The following is a 20320-nucleotide window of genomic DNA, read 5'->3' on the forward strand; positions in this document are numbered from 1 at the left end:
AATAAAATGATCATTTAGTCGTATATTCTGTGTTTTATGTATATCTATTGTGAATATTGTACATATATATACTGTGTATAATTAATAAATATGTCGAAGGCAAGAAATTTAAACATCTATTAATTATTACAGAGATAATGTAAGTACCTTCTGCCTACATACATAAATAGGTACATTTCATGAATACTGATTCAAAATAGATTAATATCTATTTTGAATCAGTATTCAATATACCTAATAGTAAGCTTGAATGTATAATTAAACGTCGCCATAACATGACATTGTATGAAATATTAATTATTTGTTTTATGATATGATTGATGAGACATTGATATTTTCTACCCTTGTGAAGCAGCATCCTTCCCTTGGTGGTGGGCCCGGGCAGCGGATTCAGGCCGGCACTTGCCATTCGGCATTGGGCAGTAAGTGAGCAAAGCGCGAACAATATACACGCGTCTGATTGCGTTGCACCCGTTCTATACTTCAAAGGTACGTACATTTCAATAATCAAAAAGTTTCAAACCAGCAAAAATATAAATTTATTATTCATCAATATTTATTCAAGTATCATATTATATTTCAGCGGGAAGCTATAGGTACCGATTGAATTAATCTAATTGAGTATTTTAAGTAATTAATCAAGTTCCTCATTTTAAAAGAAGTCATGGAAGAGACATCGTATTCATACATTTGTATTTGTGTATATAATTCTGCTCTTATTATTTGTCACAAGCACTAAACCTGCGCAACACGAAAAAACTCTCTTGGGAATTTGGGTGATTCTCAACACCAGACTTTGATTTCAATTCCCAGAAAGAATTAATCTTTCAAAACTATGCTACTTTAATACGCAGCAAGAAATAATATTTATGATGTTATGTTATGTTAAACGATAAGAATATGATTGTGGAACGATAATTAGGCAGTGCTGTGATGCCAGGCTCATCTTCGATTGCCTATACCTTTCTCGGTGTATATTTAAACGAATCTTGTTGTTAAAACATCATGAACGACTATATTTAAAACATTAAATAACGCTTCTAAAATCTAAAGCTCAAGTACAGAAGCACGCTCGTTGCGCTCTTTTGTTCTGTCGTAGGTATATCTCGTATGAAGCACGATGAGCTTGTTTTAAAGCAAAGCTAAGTGTATCGGTTATTAATTATTGAAATGTCTTTAAACTTTGTGTCTAACTGTGCGGCAAAATTTAATCTTTCGTATTTTGTAACAATCTTATGAGTTTTTTTAAGAATAGGATGCGCTGTTTAAATTATTTTAATATTTAATCACACGCATATAGAATGGCCATCAATCATTAAATTTGTAGCTGACAATATTGAACAAAAAATATAAATTTAAACTTTTGTGTCACGTGATAAAGCCAGTAATGTTTACCCAAACGATAATAATTGAGTTCATCACGACTTTTAAGACCTTGTGCAGCCTCTCGAATCTGCTGTTTGTAATGTAGCCTTTTAATATTAATGTTATTTTATTTTAAAGAAGTAGTTTAAATTACATCGATACTGGCCAAGTTTTACTAATTTGTAATAAATTCATTTACATTTAATAGAGTTAGTCGTGATAGCTTTCGCTGAATATCATTGGAAAAGCACGCAGTTGTTGGTATCATTTCAATTGTGCGTGAAGGTGCGAAGCTTATCACATAATATGATTTCGCAGCGTCGTGTGGAGGGAGCTGTAAGGTTATTCAACAGAACAGATAAGCGCCATTGTTCATTCATTGCTCTGACCATTGTTTTTCACCGCTTGACCTCTGCCATAGCTCATTGTTTTTAAAATAATTTACAATTATATAATTATTATGATGAAAATGAGCATCACTACAATTTACACGTGAAATACTTTCTGGCAAACTGTATTGTTTTCCAATAAAGTAATTTATGTAGTATATATAGTATATACATATAAAGTGAAAGAGTTTATATCTTTATTAAATTCTTAGGAATCTTTAAACAATTAAGTTTTTTTATTATTCTTCTACTGCGATAAATAGATATGTTTGATTCGTTTCTAAACCACTAGTGCCGAGGTGATGGTGTGATACGTTGGGCTCATAATGAAATTGTGCAAGTTCCTCCATAATCTATCTATATTGTTTTGTTCTTAATAAACGTCATTACGGAGCATTACCTACCGCCTAGATCTTTTACGTCATGTCTAATGGACTTGTAAGTATATTATAATAATATGTCGACTTCTTAGTAAGTAGTCTTTCATTTTATTATTATATTCTTGCTGTCTAAATTCTACCGCAAAAGGTACGCTTGATCAAATCATATTCTGAAGCCTAACAAGAGGTAAATAAGAAGTGCGTGCTCCAAACAATCTCAAGAGCGCTGATGTCGGTCACCATTAGATTACGCGGAGTGATGAAGCAACCTCCACCGCTTCTAATCGCTCCACCACTTCTATTACGACTATTCATTTTTGTTTGAGCATAATTTATTGTAAGAGATTTCGTAGAACGAAACATTTATTCAACAAATCTGTGAAAACAAACAATAAATAATAAACTTAAAATATTAATTCGTTTCAAACATACGTTTACAATAAAGATGAATTGAAACGTTTATTATTTTTAAGCTATAAATTTTTTATCTGTAAGCTAAGCTATAAGTCCTTGGTTTTTTCTCACATTAGGCGCTCATTGCGATCTAAAAACGGAAATTGTTTCCAAAGAAAACATATTGCTTTTCGGTATTTGGGTCAAATTGCGAATTATTTTATCTGCTAAAGAAGTTTGTTAAAAAAGCAATTCTTATAGTACGACTTGGTTACATTCTTGGATTGGTTTAAAATGAATGAATATTCAACATGACTTTCTAAAGCTACGAAATGAAAATCGGAAGAACTAAAATCCTTAATACTGCTCGTGTTCATAAATTGAGCTCAACATTGACATTACACGGCGTAAGGACTGTGAGGGAAAGTTTCCTTACTCCCAAGCCAATAACCTATCGCAATCCATTTTTGACATCTGGGATTGATCTCTTTGTCCAAATATTGATAAAAGTGTGCCAATAACCCATCGACGGATTGTAATAGCCATATGTCTAATACTAACTAGCTATCCATGGTAGGTCGGATCGGTGTATGTGGAAGTGGTATGAAAATGATAGTTCAACTGTGGCAATCTCAAGATTTTAACTTAAACCAGTTTTTAAAATAATTAAAAAGTTATTTTAAATGTTTTAAACATGGACATATTGTGTATTTTAATATTATTTTAACGGTTTTTTTTACTTTATTTGGTTTATATTGATATTTATTGATTTTTATTTTATTTTGTCTTTGTAGTGTTTGGTTATTGGGATGCAGAAAGGAAATCGATCCACGGTCTGAAAACAATCTGAGATTGGGGATTAATTAATGGGTATCGGGCGTTAATCGAACAAAGGGTCTGTTTTGAAATGGACTTTATGACAATTTACTTCAGTTTAATACATGATTTAATTTATTTCCTTTATTCTTGGTTAAACTGAAATAACATGAATCCTGTTTTTGTTTTCGTGCTTCCTTACTTTATATAGCCTTATATAGATTTGAATGAACGCGATTTTTCTAAGATATTAATTATATTATTCATTTAATTTTAAGCATCTCATGAAAATGGCTGTCATAATTACGGTTCTAATTAATATTACTTACATTATTTTAAAGTATCAGAATTACCTATCGCGCTTAGTTTTCTATTTATTAATGATATTTTTCAAACGTCTTGGTTAGTATCATCGTGAAAAACTTTTTATTTCAAGTAGAGTAAGAAACTAAATATTTATTATTATTCGTTCGCCTTCTGCCTCCGCTAGTGATAAATGATATGATGCTATCTATTTAAGTTGGTAAAACCATCACTGAGACAGCTAACATAGAAATAAATTGTATGCTATTAATAGATAATTAACAGCATCGTGTTATGTCATGTCGCTTTGTTGTTAATTTTGCCGAGTTGCCATAATGTGACGTTCAAATACTGAGTTAACTTTAGTAAAAGTTGCATAAGAGCAATAAGCCTTATTAAAACTTAAATTGTTGAATATGCTATAAATATCAATGTCAATTTAAGAACAAATATATTTTCAAGGCATTCAGGAGAGCATTTTTATATTATTAAGCGGTGAGATACCTTCGATATAGAAAGGATTTTCCAACTTGTTCTTAATACTAAATTAAGATTAATAATTAAAAATTACCCAAGAAATGTTTAACTAAAACTTATGGAAACGCAACATGTGACAGTCATGATAATTTAATTGATTAGTACTAGTATAGTACAGTAGTAGAACATTGTAGATATGACATGACATGACAATATCGAAAGTCTAGGAAAATCTGTACGTGTAAATTTGCCTCTTCACGAAGAAGATACCAATATTATTAAAACGATGGCGGCACAAATAAAATTACTTCAGAACGATTTAACTGCTGATTAGATGTGCATCATCCGGCATTTCAAGTAGATTAAACTGTCTTGAATTGCAAAGTACCTTGACATTACGCGAGGATCCTCTCACTGCACTGTGGCGTTGAAAGCTCATAATAATTTGTAAATACATTAAAACATAATATTGTCTTTTATTTACATAACTTTTACACATTTAAAGAAAAACACTTTTTTAACGGATTATAGATATGTATTATTATATTTAAACTTATAATTATTTGTACATAATTTTAAAATTATGTACAAATAATTATAAGTTTAAATATAATAATACATATCTATAATCCGTTAAAAAAGTGTTTTTCTTTAAACATTAAAACATTGTATGCCGCAGATAATCGTTATCTCCTAATCACCAATTAATTAATAACTAATTAATCATTTGTAAATTTAGTCAAATATGGATTAAACCAATATTTTAAAGAGATGTAAAGAACGAGGAAGACTCAACTAAAAAGGGGACGAAAGTGCTAAATGAATGTAACATATTATATATTAAGTTGAAGTTGAACTTTCCTTGCACATACAACATACAGTGTGTTATGTAAGAGTAGGTACATGGTGACACGTCGACCCGGTTTGTGACATGTCGATACCGATTCATTTATATAAGCAGGACCGTTTTCTTTCAAGTCCTACGACTAGCTAATGGCAATCAGAGCTAGCTTTAATCAAAGACGATTAAAGTTAATTAAATAATATTAATTAAGATGATTTAATTTATTTAATGTAGTGTGAGTGAGTGTGTGTACCTACACGATATTCATTGCAAGAAGATAAGATAAGATACTTAGTATTTTAAATATAGTTATGGGCAAAAAGTTATTTAAGCAGTATTAAGAATTGAGGCTACGGTAGAAGTATGTTTTGATAAGAATAAAGGTACAAATAAAGTAAAATCGTAGTCAAAAAATTGTATATAATGGGATTTAAAGCGTAAAATAGATTGTGCCAGAGCGTGTGAAGCGGGACGAGAACGATTGTGGTACACGTTGTCTTAGTTTTTAACTGAATTCACTTTGAATGCTTCGTAATTGGCAATAATATTATAATTCACTACTTTTAACACAACATATCAGTATAACATTAAGTTCAATTACGTGAAATAAGTATCATTGTTAGAAGTCGAAGTTTTGAACCTATTTTACGGGAATGCAAAATTAATTAACAATTAAGCAGCGGGTTTTTGTGACGAAAACCTTCATATCACAATTGTTACGAGTTGCCGCATTCGCGTCGGATGCTATCTTGGCTTCCGCATTAATTGCAAAGTTGCCGTGTATTTTTATTATTATTAAAGCATGCAGTCCAACTTAAGCAGATTGTTTATTTTTATAGAACAGGGGGCAAACGGGCAGGAGGCACACCTGATGTTAAGTGATACCGCCGCCCATGGACACTCTCAATGCCAGAGGGCTCGCGAGTGAATGTTTTAAGAATCGGTACGCTCTTATCCTGAAGGACCCTAAGTCGAATTGGTTCGGAAATACTTCAGTGGGCAGTTGGTTCCACAAAGTGTTGGTGCGCGGCAAAAACTGCCTTCAAAGACGCGCAGTTGTGGAACGGCGGACGTCGAGGTGATACGGATGGAATTTCGCATTCTGCCTCAACTTCCGATTGTGAACTTCGGACACGTGTTTGTTTTAATCTTTAATGCGATATATGTCACAATTACAACAATATATTGATATATTGAAGAAAGAAGTAGAATGATGACTGATATCGACTAGAAAAAAATGTATGGTAGAGCCAATACCATTTTTACTCTATTCAGTTTTTTCCTATGGTTAAAAATATCAATGCATTTGCCATATTATATTAGCCACACCTGCTGTCAACGAACAAATGTTGGCACGCAAGATAAAAGTTCCGAATAACCAGATACCTGAATGAGTATTATTCGTACACAATGAGCAATTTTTGGTTTCTAAACTATCCATTATGGTGTTACGAATGCGAAGTCAAAGGGTCACGAGGTCACGTTGCCAATGTTTTGCAATCATTCTTGACGAACTGATTTGATGATTAACATTTTGTATGTATGTTTGTTTGTCATCATTTTCACTATAATGATAAGAATAGTACCTTCTAGTACATTAAGATATAAAAAATACGAATTCCTCAAGTAATTATTTCAAACTATCAATCACTACTTACTTTTCTGAGAATTTTAAAGATACATTTTCTCAGACCACATTACATATATATATAGCATTTCAAAATTTTTACAATCAATAAATTGTACTGTCGAAATATGATTACTTGAAAGAAATGTCTATTATTTATGGTCAATCAATGAGTACCAAAAGTCCGCACCGGTTGAGTAAGCACAGAGGCGTAACTGATTGAATTAATATTCAAACTGCTGTATTTGGAGCAATATTTCATTGTAACTATTAGATAACTCGGTCAGTTCAAGTTTTACGCATCTACGTAATCGAGAATTAAGTTTAGTTTAAAGACTTTCAAGAGCACAAATGAATAGACAAACAGTGCTTCTGTTCAATAGAGTGTGACTTATTACCTAACCAAACAAACCCTTGTAACTAGATCTCAATACTGATAGCTAGTGATATGTGACCCCGTCATATAAGTTATGGTTGTAACCAGTTATAATGGATGTGTTCTGTCACTCTGTTTCTATGACAGCACTTTCGCCCAGCCTTGGCTGCATTAGGTGAAGGATATCATGCTCACGAATGTAAAATTCGATCCAAAACGAAAATTAATGGTCATTTATTTAATTACAGTAATTTGTCACTTAATTCGAAACATTTCAAATTCAAAATTCAATACAGATGGCGCTATCATGCGACTGTCCAATGTCGCAGCCGGGACCTACGTTAGCGGCGACCTGCGGCGGCGGCGCCTTCATGCTGTTCATGGGACTGCTGGAAGTGTTCCTACGCAGTCAATGCGATCTCGAGGACCCGTGTGGAAGGCCGCAGGTATAAGGGATACTTGTTTACAATAGCTTAACCGAGACCTGAAATATACGATTCCTAGTATTGTCTTTTATAGCTTTTACACATTTAATGAAAACACTTTTTTACCGGATTGAAGCTATGTATTTATGATAAACTTATAATTATTTAACATAATTTTAAATTGTTTCGTCGTTTCGCGTGCTTTACAGCGTGCGTGTTTACGGTGACTGAAGGCGAAAGGTGTTAAATGTCAAAAAGTATTACAGCTGTAGAAAATGTAAACGATCATAAAACATATTATTTTGGTTAAATATTAATCGTGCCTATCGTGTTGTGTTGGCCTTTATTTTATTGCGTTTCAGAAAAGTACATAAGTCCAATAAAATGTCTAAATGTTATATAAGTGTAATAACAAGTCATAGTGGTGCGTCGTGTTCTGCCCCAAGCATCTGAACCTTCGCCTTTGATGTTGATAGTGGCACATTATGACAAAGGGTAGAATTATGGAAATAACTTACTTCTAAATATATTTATATACGGTTACTTACTCGAATGGTAGTTGGAAACTACAAATTTATGGGAAACAGATTAATCAACACGGAAAAGCACTCACCCCGATCCGAAACAATGGCTGAAATTTTATACGCTTTGATAAACATCCATCTTTTAGGGTGTTAGATACGAGTGCCTGTGCGTGTTCTACCACACTTTGCTTCTGTACTCACTTGTCATTGATAAGCTACTCAAGCTCGTTTTTCATAATGCATAAGTAATCTTAGTGATATAACTTTAGTTTAACCCACCTCCATAGCTCTTTATTGCTATATATCACATAGCTCTGAAGGGTGAAATAAAATGAAACCAAAATGAGAGAGAATAAGAGAACTAGACTAGTTAATAAAACAAATTGATTTTATATTTTTGCAAATTGATATATTTGATATGTTTCAGTTTCGTCGCGAAATGGATTCAGTTTATGACTTCATCGTGGTAGGAGGTGGATCGGCAGGCTCCGTGCTCGCCGCGAGGCTGTCGGAGGTGCCTCACTGGAGGGTGTTATTATTGGAGGCAGGTGCGGTATAACTACGCCCTGCAGACTGCAGAATGATGACTGAATTTAATAAAGTCAAAGGAATCAATATATAATTATTATTTACAGGTGTTTAACAAATAAAGAAAATGTGGGAAAGTAATAACAATAATTAGTACAACATTACTTAATAATTTGCAAGGTGACAAATACCAAAAATAATTTACCAATAACAATATTTTGCAGCATTGATTGCAGACCATTGGTACTATTTTAAATATTACCACTGACCACTAGAAAATTTATATTTGTACAGGATTCGACGAGCCGACGGGAACGCAGGTGCCGTCCATGTTTCTGAATTTCATTGGATCTGCCATCGACTGGGGGTACCACACGGAACCTGAGCCGGCCGCGTGCCTTGGGGAGAAGGACCGCAAATGTTACTGGCCCCGTGGGAAGGTATGATCTAATTAATAGGGAAAGAGACATATTGATGGAAGAAATTCTTTTCATTAGTTCTTGTTCGGAATTATTAACTTTCATTTCTATATCTGTTCGGGGTTGGATAAATTATAGAGATTATTATATATTAAAAGAGCAATGGACTAATCTAGTGTAGCGAGATGAGATTGGGATAAGAGTCGCGTCTGAATACGAACTAACTTAAGTGAATATAATGAAATCTTGTAAACCGTACAATATCGTTAGCCATCTAAACATAGTTTTGAATCGGCCAAAAAAGAAACAATAGTGCTATAACCTTTTAGGACTGGGCTTCAGAATTATGTATCTGTTTCGTGATAATTAGTTTTTTATTAATAGAAAAGTAGGTAATCAGTCACCTGTACACTTGTCTCACGCCGTCGACTTTTAGGGTCTATATAATATGTAGGGGGGTAATGGGGGAGAACGGACTCAACATCTTTCCGGCCCCAACTGTCAACCTCACCTGCACGCGCGGACAACATATCATCTGCGGCGGTATTCCTATACCGTGGTCCCCCTGCTAGATAACGGACGAGGCAATGGCGACCGAGCCGTGGCGGTATAACCACATTCCTGACCAGAGGTCAGAAGAGGCTACAGTGGCCTTGGGGTTCAAATAACCCCTAAAAGAACTGGCGCAGAAGGCAACGGGAAACCACTGCAGCTAATCTCCCAAGACAATCGCTATGGAAGTACACACAATAGAATCACGATTGCCATGCGAACCGCCTAGCCAGCGGCGCCGCGCCGCGTCCGGGGCGAGCGGTGGGAAATGGACTACCGGCCATGTTGGAGTTAGAGACCAGGCTCCACGTGGAGATAATGCTACTGGAAACTCCGTAAAGTTGCGAAAAATCCAGAGAATAGGCACGTGGAATGTTCGCGGGTTGCTAAAAACCGGTAAACTTAACATCGTGGAAAGGGAAGTCACTAGATGTGGTTTATCCATTTGCGGTCTAACAGAAACGCACTGGAGAAAAAATGGGCACTTCTTTACCGACGCCCATGCTGTTTACTTTTCCAGTAGCGATGACAGTAGCCGAAACGGAGTAGCGATTCTTATTCCTAAGCATGAGAATAAAAGTGTGATAGGGTATGAGGCAGTTAGCGACCGCATTATATCTATGAAGCTCAAAGCCTCACCTGTAAACTTAAATCTAATACAGGCATATGCCCCTACTAGTGAAGCTCCACCCCTCGTACTGGAGAGTTTTTACCAAGATTTACAAACAACAATTGCCAAAATCCCCAATAGAGAATTACTTATAATAATGGGTGATTTTAACTCAAAAATTGGCGCAAACTCTGCCCAGTACAGCAAATGTGTAGGAAACTTCGGACTTGGGGTACGTAACGAAAGAGGTGAAAGATTCATGCAGTTCGCAGACGAGAACAACATGGTAGTGGTAAACAGTCTATTCCAACACCATCCCCGTAGACTGTTCACCTGGATATCACCTGGAGGTGGAGCCAAAAACCAGATTGACTACATACTAATAAGATCACGTTGGCGCACCTCCATTCTTAATGCCCACACGCTCCCTGGGGCTGATTGCGGTTCCGATCACCAACTCGTCATCGCAAAGATGAGGTTGAAGCTCAAGGCCACTCGATCCTCCAAGATGACAAGACGGATTGAAATAGCAGATAACGAGAAATTCACTACATCCATTGAACGGAATTGGCAAGATTGGAACGTTGTGAGTCGCAATGAAGCAACACCAGACACGCTATGGAATAAGGCTAAACAACTCATCCAAAATGCAGTCACTGAGTCTAATCCGAGATCAGAAACACGCAAACGTCAACACTGGATGACCGACAGTACCCTTGCCCTTATAGAAGAGAGACGCCTAAAGAAAGCCGCAGGAGCAGACATAAGAGAGTTGAATCAACTGTCTGCTAACATACAAGCCTGCTGCAGGCGAGACCACAATTCCCACCTTCGTAGCATTTGTGACGAACTTGAAAAACATGCTATGAAGCACGAGTCTAGAGACCTTTACCATAAAATTCGTCTTATTACTAAAACTCTACCTGCTAAAACCTGGGCTATCGAAAACGACAAAAATGAAGTGGTAACAGAACTCGAACAAATCTCTGAAACGTGGAGGACCTATTGTCAATCATTGTTCCTGGATCCGCAGTCGCGACTGTCTATAAGCACAGAACCAGAGCCAGATAATTTGGAACCAGACATCCTTCTGTCCGAAGTAAGAGCTGCCATAAAACACCTGAAAAGCAAAAAAGCAACTGGTAGAGATGCAATTCCTATAGAGACAATTAAAGCCTTAGGAGAACGTGGCGACCAGATGTTTCATCTCATCTGCAATAAGGTGTGGCAGACAGGAGTTTGGCCTACGGAATGGACACACACCATATTTACACCCCTGCATAAGAAGGGCTCAACGAGGAAATGTAACAATTACCGCCTCATTGCTCTAATACCACACGCTAGCAAAATATTGCTGCATATCCTCAACGAGCGCTTGAAAACCTATCTCTCTGGGGAGATCGCTCCGGAACAAGCAGGTTTTGTCAGGGGAAAAGGCACTCGGGAACAAATCCTCATTTTACGCCAGATTATAGAGAAGTCAAGAGAATTTAACAAGCCCATATTCATTTGCTTTGTTGATTTCTCAAAAGCATTCGACTCAGTGAAATGGCCGGTGTTGTGGAAGACCCTGCTAGATATGGGCACACCGAAACATCTTGTGCACCTTTTAAGACGGCTCTATGAAGAAGGTACAGCTTCAGTTCGCACAGATGATGTTCTATCAGGTGATTTCCATCCCAGTGCCGGAGTACGCCAGGGGTGTATAATATCACCGCTCTTATTCAATGTGTACACAGAGCTAATAATGCGGATCACTTTGGAGGACTGGACAGACGGTGTAACAATTGGTGGATACAGGATTGCGAACTTGCGTTACGCGGATGATACGACTTTGTTTGCATCCAGTTCGCAATACTTGGAAGAGCTTTTGTTAAAGATGGAGCGAGTGAGTCGTGAATTTGGCCTCAGGATAAATCGTAGCAAAACCAAGGTGATGATTGTTGACCGTGCCGGAAATAATTCGCCTCAAGTGGCTCAAGTCGCGAAATGCAACGTGGTCCAATCGTACATTTATCTTGGGGCTCAGATTTCGAGCAATGGCGGCTGCATCGACGAGATCAAACGTCGGATGGGCATCACGAGAACGGCGATGGACAAGATGCAGAAAATATGGGGAAACAGAGATATAACAAAAGCCACGAAGACCAGGCTCGTGAAGGCACTCATATTCCCCATATTTCTGTACGCAGCCGAAACGTGGACCTTGCGAGATGTGGAAAGGCAGAAAATAGACGCTCTCGAAATGTGGTGCTGGAGAAGGATGCTTGGGGTATCGTGGACCGAGTTTCGTACAAACGTCTCGATACTTCAAGAACTCGGTGTTAAGCAGCGTCTATTTTCAACAGTACAATCTCGCATCCTTACATTCTTCGGTCACGTATCTCGGCGTGGCGATCAGTCCTTAGAACGCCTTGTCGTCCAGGGGAAGGTGGAAGGCGCTAGACCGCGCGGCAGGTCACCTACACGCTGGACTGATCAGATTAAGTCCGCCGTAGGAGAAACACTGAATCAGTGCAGCAGGATGACCTCCAATAGGCAGCGGTGGCGCAGCGTCGTGAAGCGCATTACATCTGCGCCTTCTACTTCTACTACATAGCGATCACGACCGCTCTGCCAAGAGCGAAACGAATGAGAAGAAGAAGATAATATGTACATGACTTTTAAGTCATAGCGGTTTCCTTACGATATTTTCCGTCACCGTACGATCGAGTGTTAAATGCGCCATTAGACAGACGGTCTTATTAAAAGTGCACAGCCGGGATTCGAACCTGCGAACTTAGGGTCTTAGAGAGTCGCACGTTGAAGCTACTGGGACTAAAATGATGTGACGTCATTAGGTGTTGGGCGGTACGTCAGTGATGAACGGGATGATGTACATGCGCGGCTCTCGACACGACTACGACGGATGGGCGGCCGCCGGCAACGAGGGCTGGGCCTACGATGATGTCCTTCCCTACTTCATCAAGTCCGAAGACAACCGACAGATGCATGACGTCGACGATGGCTACCACGGCACGGGTGGCCCTCTCACAGTGGAGCAGTTCCCCTATCATCCGCCTCTCAGTCACAGCCTGCTTAAAGCCGGAGAGGAGCTTGGTAATTTCTCGCTTGTAGCTTTGGAGGTGTAGCTGACGGTAAAGTAGATGTAACATTTGAAATATAATTAAAATCCCCCGAATAATAGGTTATCAAGTCCGTGACTTAAACGGAGCCATCCACACTGGGTTCAGCATCGCTCAAACGACGCATCGCAACGGGTCTCGAGTAAGCGTGGCGCGGGCTTTCTTGCGTCCCGCGAGGCATCGCCCCAATCTCCACGTGATGCTTAACGCCACAGCGGCTCGAGTACGCATCAACACCACCACGAGGCGCGCCTACGCTGTCGATATTATCAACTCTTACGGCCGTTCCGAGACCGTCTTTGCTAATAACGAAATTATACTGAGGTGACTTGATAAAAATAAAATAATTAGCATATACAATATATCTATTTGAATATGATAATATAATACATCTAACTTGGTATGATATGGATGGACAAAATGTTAGATCCTTACATATGAAATTGGCGTTTTTTCGTACAACGAGGCCACGTTGACCTCAAGTAATATCTCCTCTTTGCTTAGGAATTCCAAATTCAATGTATTATTGCAATTTACTCGTGCATTGGTTTTTTGAAAACCATTCATTTTATTTTCCGTAAAACAGCTTGAAAGGTACACGAATTGTAAGAAGCAAATCGACAATCGCGCGTTGACTATTCCTATCTTCATATTCCGAATCATTACCTGTGATGAAAATTGGATCTTGTATGATAATCGGAATCGCTCATCGCAATGGCTGATACCAGCTGATGATTACGTCAGATGTCTATTATCAGCAAATTGCAAACCAAGATGGAAAAGTAAGTTGCTTCACGACAACGCTAGACCACACACTGCCACCAAATTAGAGCAACTTCAATTGGAATGTCTAAGACATTCACCGTACTCCCCAGTCCCCAGCGATCATCAATTTATTTTCTAAATTTGCATAAAACATGGCAAAAGTGCACAAATAGCAATGGTTACTTTGTACAAATTAATATAATCAGTAAGTGTGCAAATATATAATCAATTACCATCTAAAATATTGGTGCGTTTGACAATTGAGACGGCTAATGGCGACGTGTATATCGCTCTTATACATATTAATATTAAGTTTCTCATGTAAAAAAAAGATTTTTTTTATAATCTCTACTTTTTGTTCGTCATACAAAAACCCAATTTCATATGTAACGACCTAATATTTTATTCGAATTGAGTAGAACGACCTAATATTTTATTCGAATTGAGTAGAAAACAATTTGTTCACTGCCTATAATTGTTGTCTATTAAGAAATACGTATAAGTGATTAATAACGACTAACAATTACAGCGCGGGTGCCATCGGGAGTCCACAACTGCTTCAGCTAAGCGGAGTTGGACCCGCGGACGTTTTAAATCGGGCGGGAGTGGAGATGATCCATGAGCTGCCTGGTGTGGGTCGCAACCTTCACAACCACGTCACGCATTTCCTCAGCTTCTATTTAAAAGACAACAACACCGCGCCCCTCAACTGGGCCACCGCTATGGAGTATCTTCTCTTCCGTGACGGGCTCATGTCTGGCACCGGTCAGTCAAGAAATTTATCATAAATATTTTTTAATATTTGAAACACTGTATGGAGAGTAACAAATAATCCACATAATAATCCGTATCGTAACGATTCTGTATCCGTTTTATATTCGGTCTAAGAAAGTACGACCATGTCTTTCGTTCCGTAAGCGGATAGGCTGGTTGCCCATTCGACAGGGTCGTGATGCTCACGTTCTCCTTCTTCTCAAAAACGATTTCAATTCTTGGACACCCAGAGCACCCACTCCTACGAAAACGATATCCTTGTAATCACATAACTTTTCCTTTTTGGCGAATCCTTTAAAGTGTCTGCAGTGATGCTATTGAAGTCCCATCCCTATTCGCATAGCTCCTTCTCTATCTTTTTTTAAATCACTACTGTACTTGCATAGGTATCCATATCGTATCCCTAACTCTCGTACTAACATACTGACTGATCTGTAATTATCGAGATTCATGTATATTTATAGTATTGTCTTTTATTAACATAACTTTTACACATTTAAAGAAAAACACTTTTTTACGGATTATAGTTATGTATTATTGTATTTAAACTTATAATATTATAATATAAATATTATAATATAAACCCTACATTTTTAGTCGATACCAACTCCGGGGAAATAAATAAAGATAACACAACATTTTCTGCAGCTGTAATACTTTTTGACATTTAACACCTTTGTCTTCAGTCACCGTGACCACGCACGCTGTAAAGCACGCGAAACGTCGGTTTAAATTTAAAATTATGTCCAAATATTATAAGTTTAAATACAATAATACATAACTATAATCCGTAAAAAAGTGTTTTTCTTTAAACATGTATATTTATATAAAACTGTGTTATTGTATTATATATATATATATATATATATATAAATGTATTATATATTTTTGCACTTCTTACTGGCCTTAAATTTGATTTTTCACAGTGGTTGCCTGGAAGAGATCGCTCGAAGGCGATAAGGCCTTATCGCCTTTTCATTTAATTATGTCAATTGTATTAATATAAATGGAGTGAATTTTCCATTATTAGTATTTATAATATTATGTTTAACTGTATGTATATTGTTTCCTAGTTAATTAAATAATTACCCATATTTCAATAAGTCTCTTTTTTTTAGGAATATCTGAAGTAACCGCATTCATCAACACAAAGTATGCAAACCCGGAGGAAGACAACCCCGACATCCAAATGTTTTTCGGCGGGTTCCTCGCAGATTGCGCCAAGACCGGGATGTTGGGGGAGAGTAAGGGAGAAGGCGCCCGTTCCGTGCAAATGTTTCCTGCTGTACTGCGACCAAAAAGTCGTGGCCATCTAGAAATCGCCAGCCCTGACCCCTTCCAGCATCCCAAGATTTTTGCCAAGTTAGTAACTGGTGTTTGATAATAGCTACAATATATTTTAATTTATTAAAATTAAAGCAGTGATCTTGCTTCCACAAGTAATTAATCATTGATTTCTATTTCCAAATATGCTAATGTCTTTGAGTTCAATCACTTTAAAACACTGTCTTGAGATCTTCAACTTTGCACTACACTAATACAGCTTAAAAAGCTTCATGCAGAGAACCAGATTGGCCTAGACAATCACGTGGTTTTAACATGCCGTATAAGACGCTTTTTGACAAGTATTTTTGACCACAATCTTTCTTTATTTCTATATATAACAACACCCTACAACGACAGTTTATAATACAGCATCATCACCAACTCCATTCAAAAATATGGCTTCGAATTCATGGAACATCCTCCATATTCACTTATTAATTCTTTTATGATTTCTTACTAATTCTCGTATTTAATGAATATAATTAAATATTTATAGTGTAATTATTACAAAAAAATAACAACGTTATCTCGTTTACTTTTAGTTACTTGACCCATCCAGATGATGTGAAGACACTGATAGAGGGCATCAAGTTCGCCATCCGTTTGTCAGAGACCGGAGCCTTGAAAAAGTACGGAATAAAGCTTGATCGCACCTCAGTGAAGGGATGTGAGAGGTATCGCTTCGGGTGCGACGCTTACTGGGAATGTGCGGTGCGTATGCAGACTGGACCGGAGAACCACCAGGCAGGTTCATGCAGAATGGGGCCTCGTGGTGACCCACTCGCGTGCGTCGACCCGCTGTTACAGGTTCGCCAATATTCATTAAGTATCTTATTAATAGTCATCATCATCAGAGCCAGGATGTGTCCTGCAAATTATATTTCACGCCAAAGAGTGCTTTTGCTAAGTTAAGTTCAGCAGGCCTTTGAACTGTTGTATAATCTCTTTTATTTATGTTATATTGTATAAAACATCCATTTATAATTTATAATATTGGTTGTGTTGCTATAAAATAATAGTAATAATATATATATATATATAATATATATATATATATATTATAATAATATGTAGTATTTATATTACTATTATTATATATGTAAATATGTATACCGAAAAAATATTATCGATTACTTATTGGCAATCAAATTACCTGTTTAGTGTATTGGCCTGATATTTTCTATTTATTATGTCTTGCAGGTGCAAGGTATCGATCGGCTCCGCGTGGCGGATGCTAGTGTGATGCCGGCTGCGCCGTCAGGAAACACTAACGCGCCAACTGTCATGATCGCAGAACGCGCTGCAGACTTCATAAAGCAACGCTGGCTGGGCGCGACACAAGTATGTACTTGTAGTAAATCTTAATATAGAACCAATCGGTTTTTTGAGGAGATTTAAAAAGTACCCAGATTAATTTCTGTTATTTAATATTTATTTATCACAAAACTATTAAAGTCATCTAAAAACCAGACTGATAAGTATTGAATTTATCTGAGCATTTTGTAAAAAAATAATATTGGAAATTCCGTTTCATTGGACTACGGTATCTATATCTTCTCTATCATGAGGGCGGTGGCCCCCCCACCGCCGTTACACGTGGTGGCCACGCCCAGCTGTCCGCGACGCAGTACGTGGCTAAGGTGGGCTACTAGTCGAGTACCAGACATGCCCAGTGGGTGGCCGAGGCTCACTGAACTGCCGTGCACGTTGACGTTGCTAGCCTCTAAGCCCAATATACGCCGGTTAGCGATCCCCACCATGCTGAACGGCTCGTTTATCTCCCACAGGGCTACACTCTCCTTTGAAACCCCGGTTTTCTCTAATAGTTTGGTAACAGCATCGGCCGGTGCAATAGGAAATTCGAGAGGATCCCTCTCAGCGTCCGCGTACCCCACTACTCTGGCCAGCGGCTCCACTTTTAGTCTGTCAGCAGCTTCTGAGGTCATCATCAGCACGGCAGCCCCTCCGTCGTTGAGACCAGCCGAATTTCCAGCAGTTATCGTGCCTCCTTTCTGAAATACCGGTTGCAGTTTTCTAAATGTCTCGAAATTGAACCTTTTATATTCATCATCCTCTGCCACGATTATTGGCGCTCCCTTCCTTTGCGGTACCGTGACAGGTATCATTTCCTCCGCGAAAACATTAGCCTCGTAGGCAGCGATAGTCCTCCTGTAAGTGTCAATGGCGTGGTCGTCCTGCTCGCACCTCAGAATTTCAAACTTGTTGGCGACGTATTCGCCACAGTCTCCCATATGTATGTTATGCTCGACATCAGTCAGGCCGTCGTAAAGGATGCCATCCACAAGATGCAGCCCGCCGTACGGGGTGTCACCGCGCCGCAGATAGAACGGAACATTCGACATGGACTCGATACCTCCGGCTAAGACCACATCTTGTGTCCTAGTCTGTAGCGCTTGCGCAGCCAATGTCACGGCTTTTAGTCCCGATGAGCACACCTTATTAATTGTGGTGCAAACTGTGCTTGCAGGAAGACCCCCGTTTATTGCAGCCTGACGAGCTGGCGCTTGTCTCAAATACGCTGAGCAAACGTTGCCTATGAAAACCTGCAAAAGTACATTATAAAATTTAAACCACAATTATGAAGACCGTTATCACTATCGGGTTCCTATATGTTTTCCCCAGAAATATTACACAAAAATATATAGATTTATTGTGTCTCAATGTGGTATGAGTACCTCTTGTACTTCTTCGGGTGATATGTGGGCCCGCTCAACGGCGCCCTTGATCGCTATACCGCCTAGTTCGGTGGCGGTGAGAGTAGACAATCTTCCTTGAAAACATCCGATAGGAGTACGGACAGCCGACACTATTACCACCTCGCTAAGAACAATTTTCGACATTGTTAAACAATCCTAAAACTGATCCACAATAAAACGAATCACAATTTATAAATTCTAAGAATAAAATACATAGATCGTTCAATGCTCAAGTAGCGAATGGCATTGAATGATTCAAGTACATTGCATTGGAATATTCTACAACGAAGTAGATACTAGAACTGCCTCGTGCTACGTAATACAATATCTATATGCATTGTCTAATTATGGAGAATGCATATGATAATGATAATGCATTGTATGACGGAAGTCGTATCAGTACAATACAAAATCCCCAGTAATATATGAAGTAATTTGTAATTTTTATACTTAATGTAAGTATATATTGTCTGAAACTTCGTTCGTTCAAATGATGATATCATAAAGGTTGTTAATGGTGTTACCGTAGGGATCGAAATGCCCAAAAGCAGTTTGCAATTTTGGTAGAACTGGAATTTCGGTCAAATACATATGTTACAACATTATCTATTTACGTTAGTGTAGCTTTCTATAGGTCAAATAATTTTTACTTTACTATATAATATAATAGAGGCTCAAATTGTTTATTAAACATGAATAAGAATGTATTGGTGTCTTAGGTATTATCAAGGCAATATAATGACTGTTCAATGATTATCTACTGAACGTACGCATAATAAATTGATCATTCATTATATTGGCCACTTATATTTACTTACCTATATATCCTCAGGTACCTAACCCCACGCAGGACTCAGCGGACATCTCTAACGTGCTGAGCCCAAGCGAGAGTCGCTACCCAGGGTGGCTCTGACCAACCCGTAGTCCAGGTCATGAGCCGTCCTTGAATCCCCTCTCTCGATTTAGATTTTTACCTATAGTTACCATTATTTTAAAACGTTTCCTTGTTTCCCCTAATTTAGCGCCATCAATGATCTAATATTTAGAACTAAGAATATGTTATTTTAAAGAGTCGAAAGATCCTATCTATTATGTTTACATAAACGATTTTCTATTGAAAGATTAGGATGAATTATTCTTAAATTTTGTATACTGTAAAGTTGTCTTAAGTTCATCTCAGTAGTGAGTCGGCCACGTGAAACCTGTATTTAATATAGTACAAAGATTGTTGCTATCGTTAAGGTGTTTTTTATGATTTTAGATAACTAGTAAAAACTAAAATTTATAGTCTTTTAGAAAAATTAATGTTCACAGAAATTGTCATGTATTTTTGAATAGATAGATTGTAACTTGTACTGTAAAAATGCATGATAAAAGTGGTGTACTTTAATAAGTGCACAATGAAAGATGTTAACAAATATGGGACTATTCTTAACCCAGGTTTCCTATTCAGGCCGGTAATGTTCAAATTTAGATAATAATTAATTTAAATTAAGAGGCGAGTTGAAACAATCTACGACTGTTGTTATAATATGTATAATAGGTGTCGTACAAAATACTCAATTTAGTTAATTTATTAAAAAAG

General features: G+C 37.7%; 2 protein-coding genes across 2 annotated transcripts; one reads left to right on the forward strand and one right to left on the reverse strand.

Moving 5' to 3' along the window:
- The first annotated feature begins 409 nt into the window (after positions 1-409).
- On the forward strand, positions 410-20308 carry LOC110998269 (glucose dehydrogenase [FAD, quinone]). The gene is made up of 11 exons (XM_022266829.2): positions 410-489; positions 7267-7416; positions 8347-8467; positions 8742-8887; positions 12869-13127; positions 13216-13477; positions 14448-14683; positions 15811-16054; positions 16561-16825; positions 17219-17359; positions 19568-20308. Exons 2-11 carry the CDS (start codon positions 7267-7269, stop codon positions 19646-19648), a joined length of 1905 nt encoding a protein of 634 aa, XP_022122521.1. The 5' UTR covers positions 410-489; the 3' UTR covers positions 19649-20308.
- On the reverse strand, positions 17429-19042 carry LOC110998281 (acetyl-CoA acetyltransferase A, mitochondrial). The gene is made up of 2 exons (XM_022266840.2): positions 18715-19042; positions 17429-18582 (listed from the first exon to the last, which is right to left on the reverse strand). Exons 1-2 carry the CDS (start codon positions 18877-18879, stop codon positions 17566-17568), a joined length of 1182 nt encoding a protein of 393 aa, XP_022122532.1. The 5' UTR covers positions 18880-19042; the 3' UTR covers positions 17429-17565.
- Positions 20309-20320: the final 12 nt, after the last annotated feature.

The sequence above is a fragment of the Pieris rapae genome, chromosome 14 (assembly GCF_905147795.1).
Source record: "Pieris rapae chromosome 14, ilPieRapa1.1, whole genome shotgun sequence".
Lineage (NCBI taxonomy): Eukaryota > Metazoa > Arthropoda > Insecta > Lepidoptera > Pieridae > Pieris > Pieris rapae.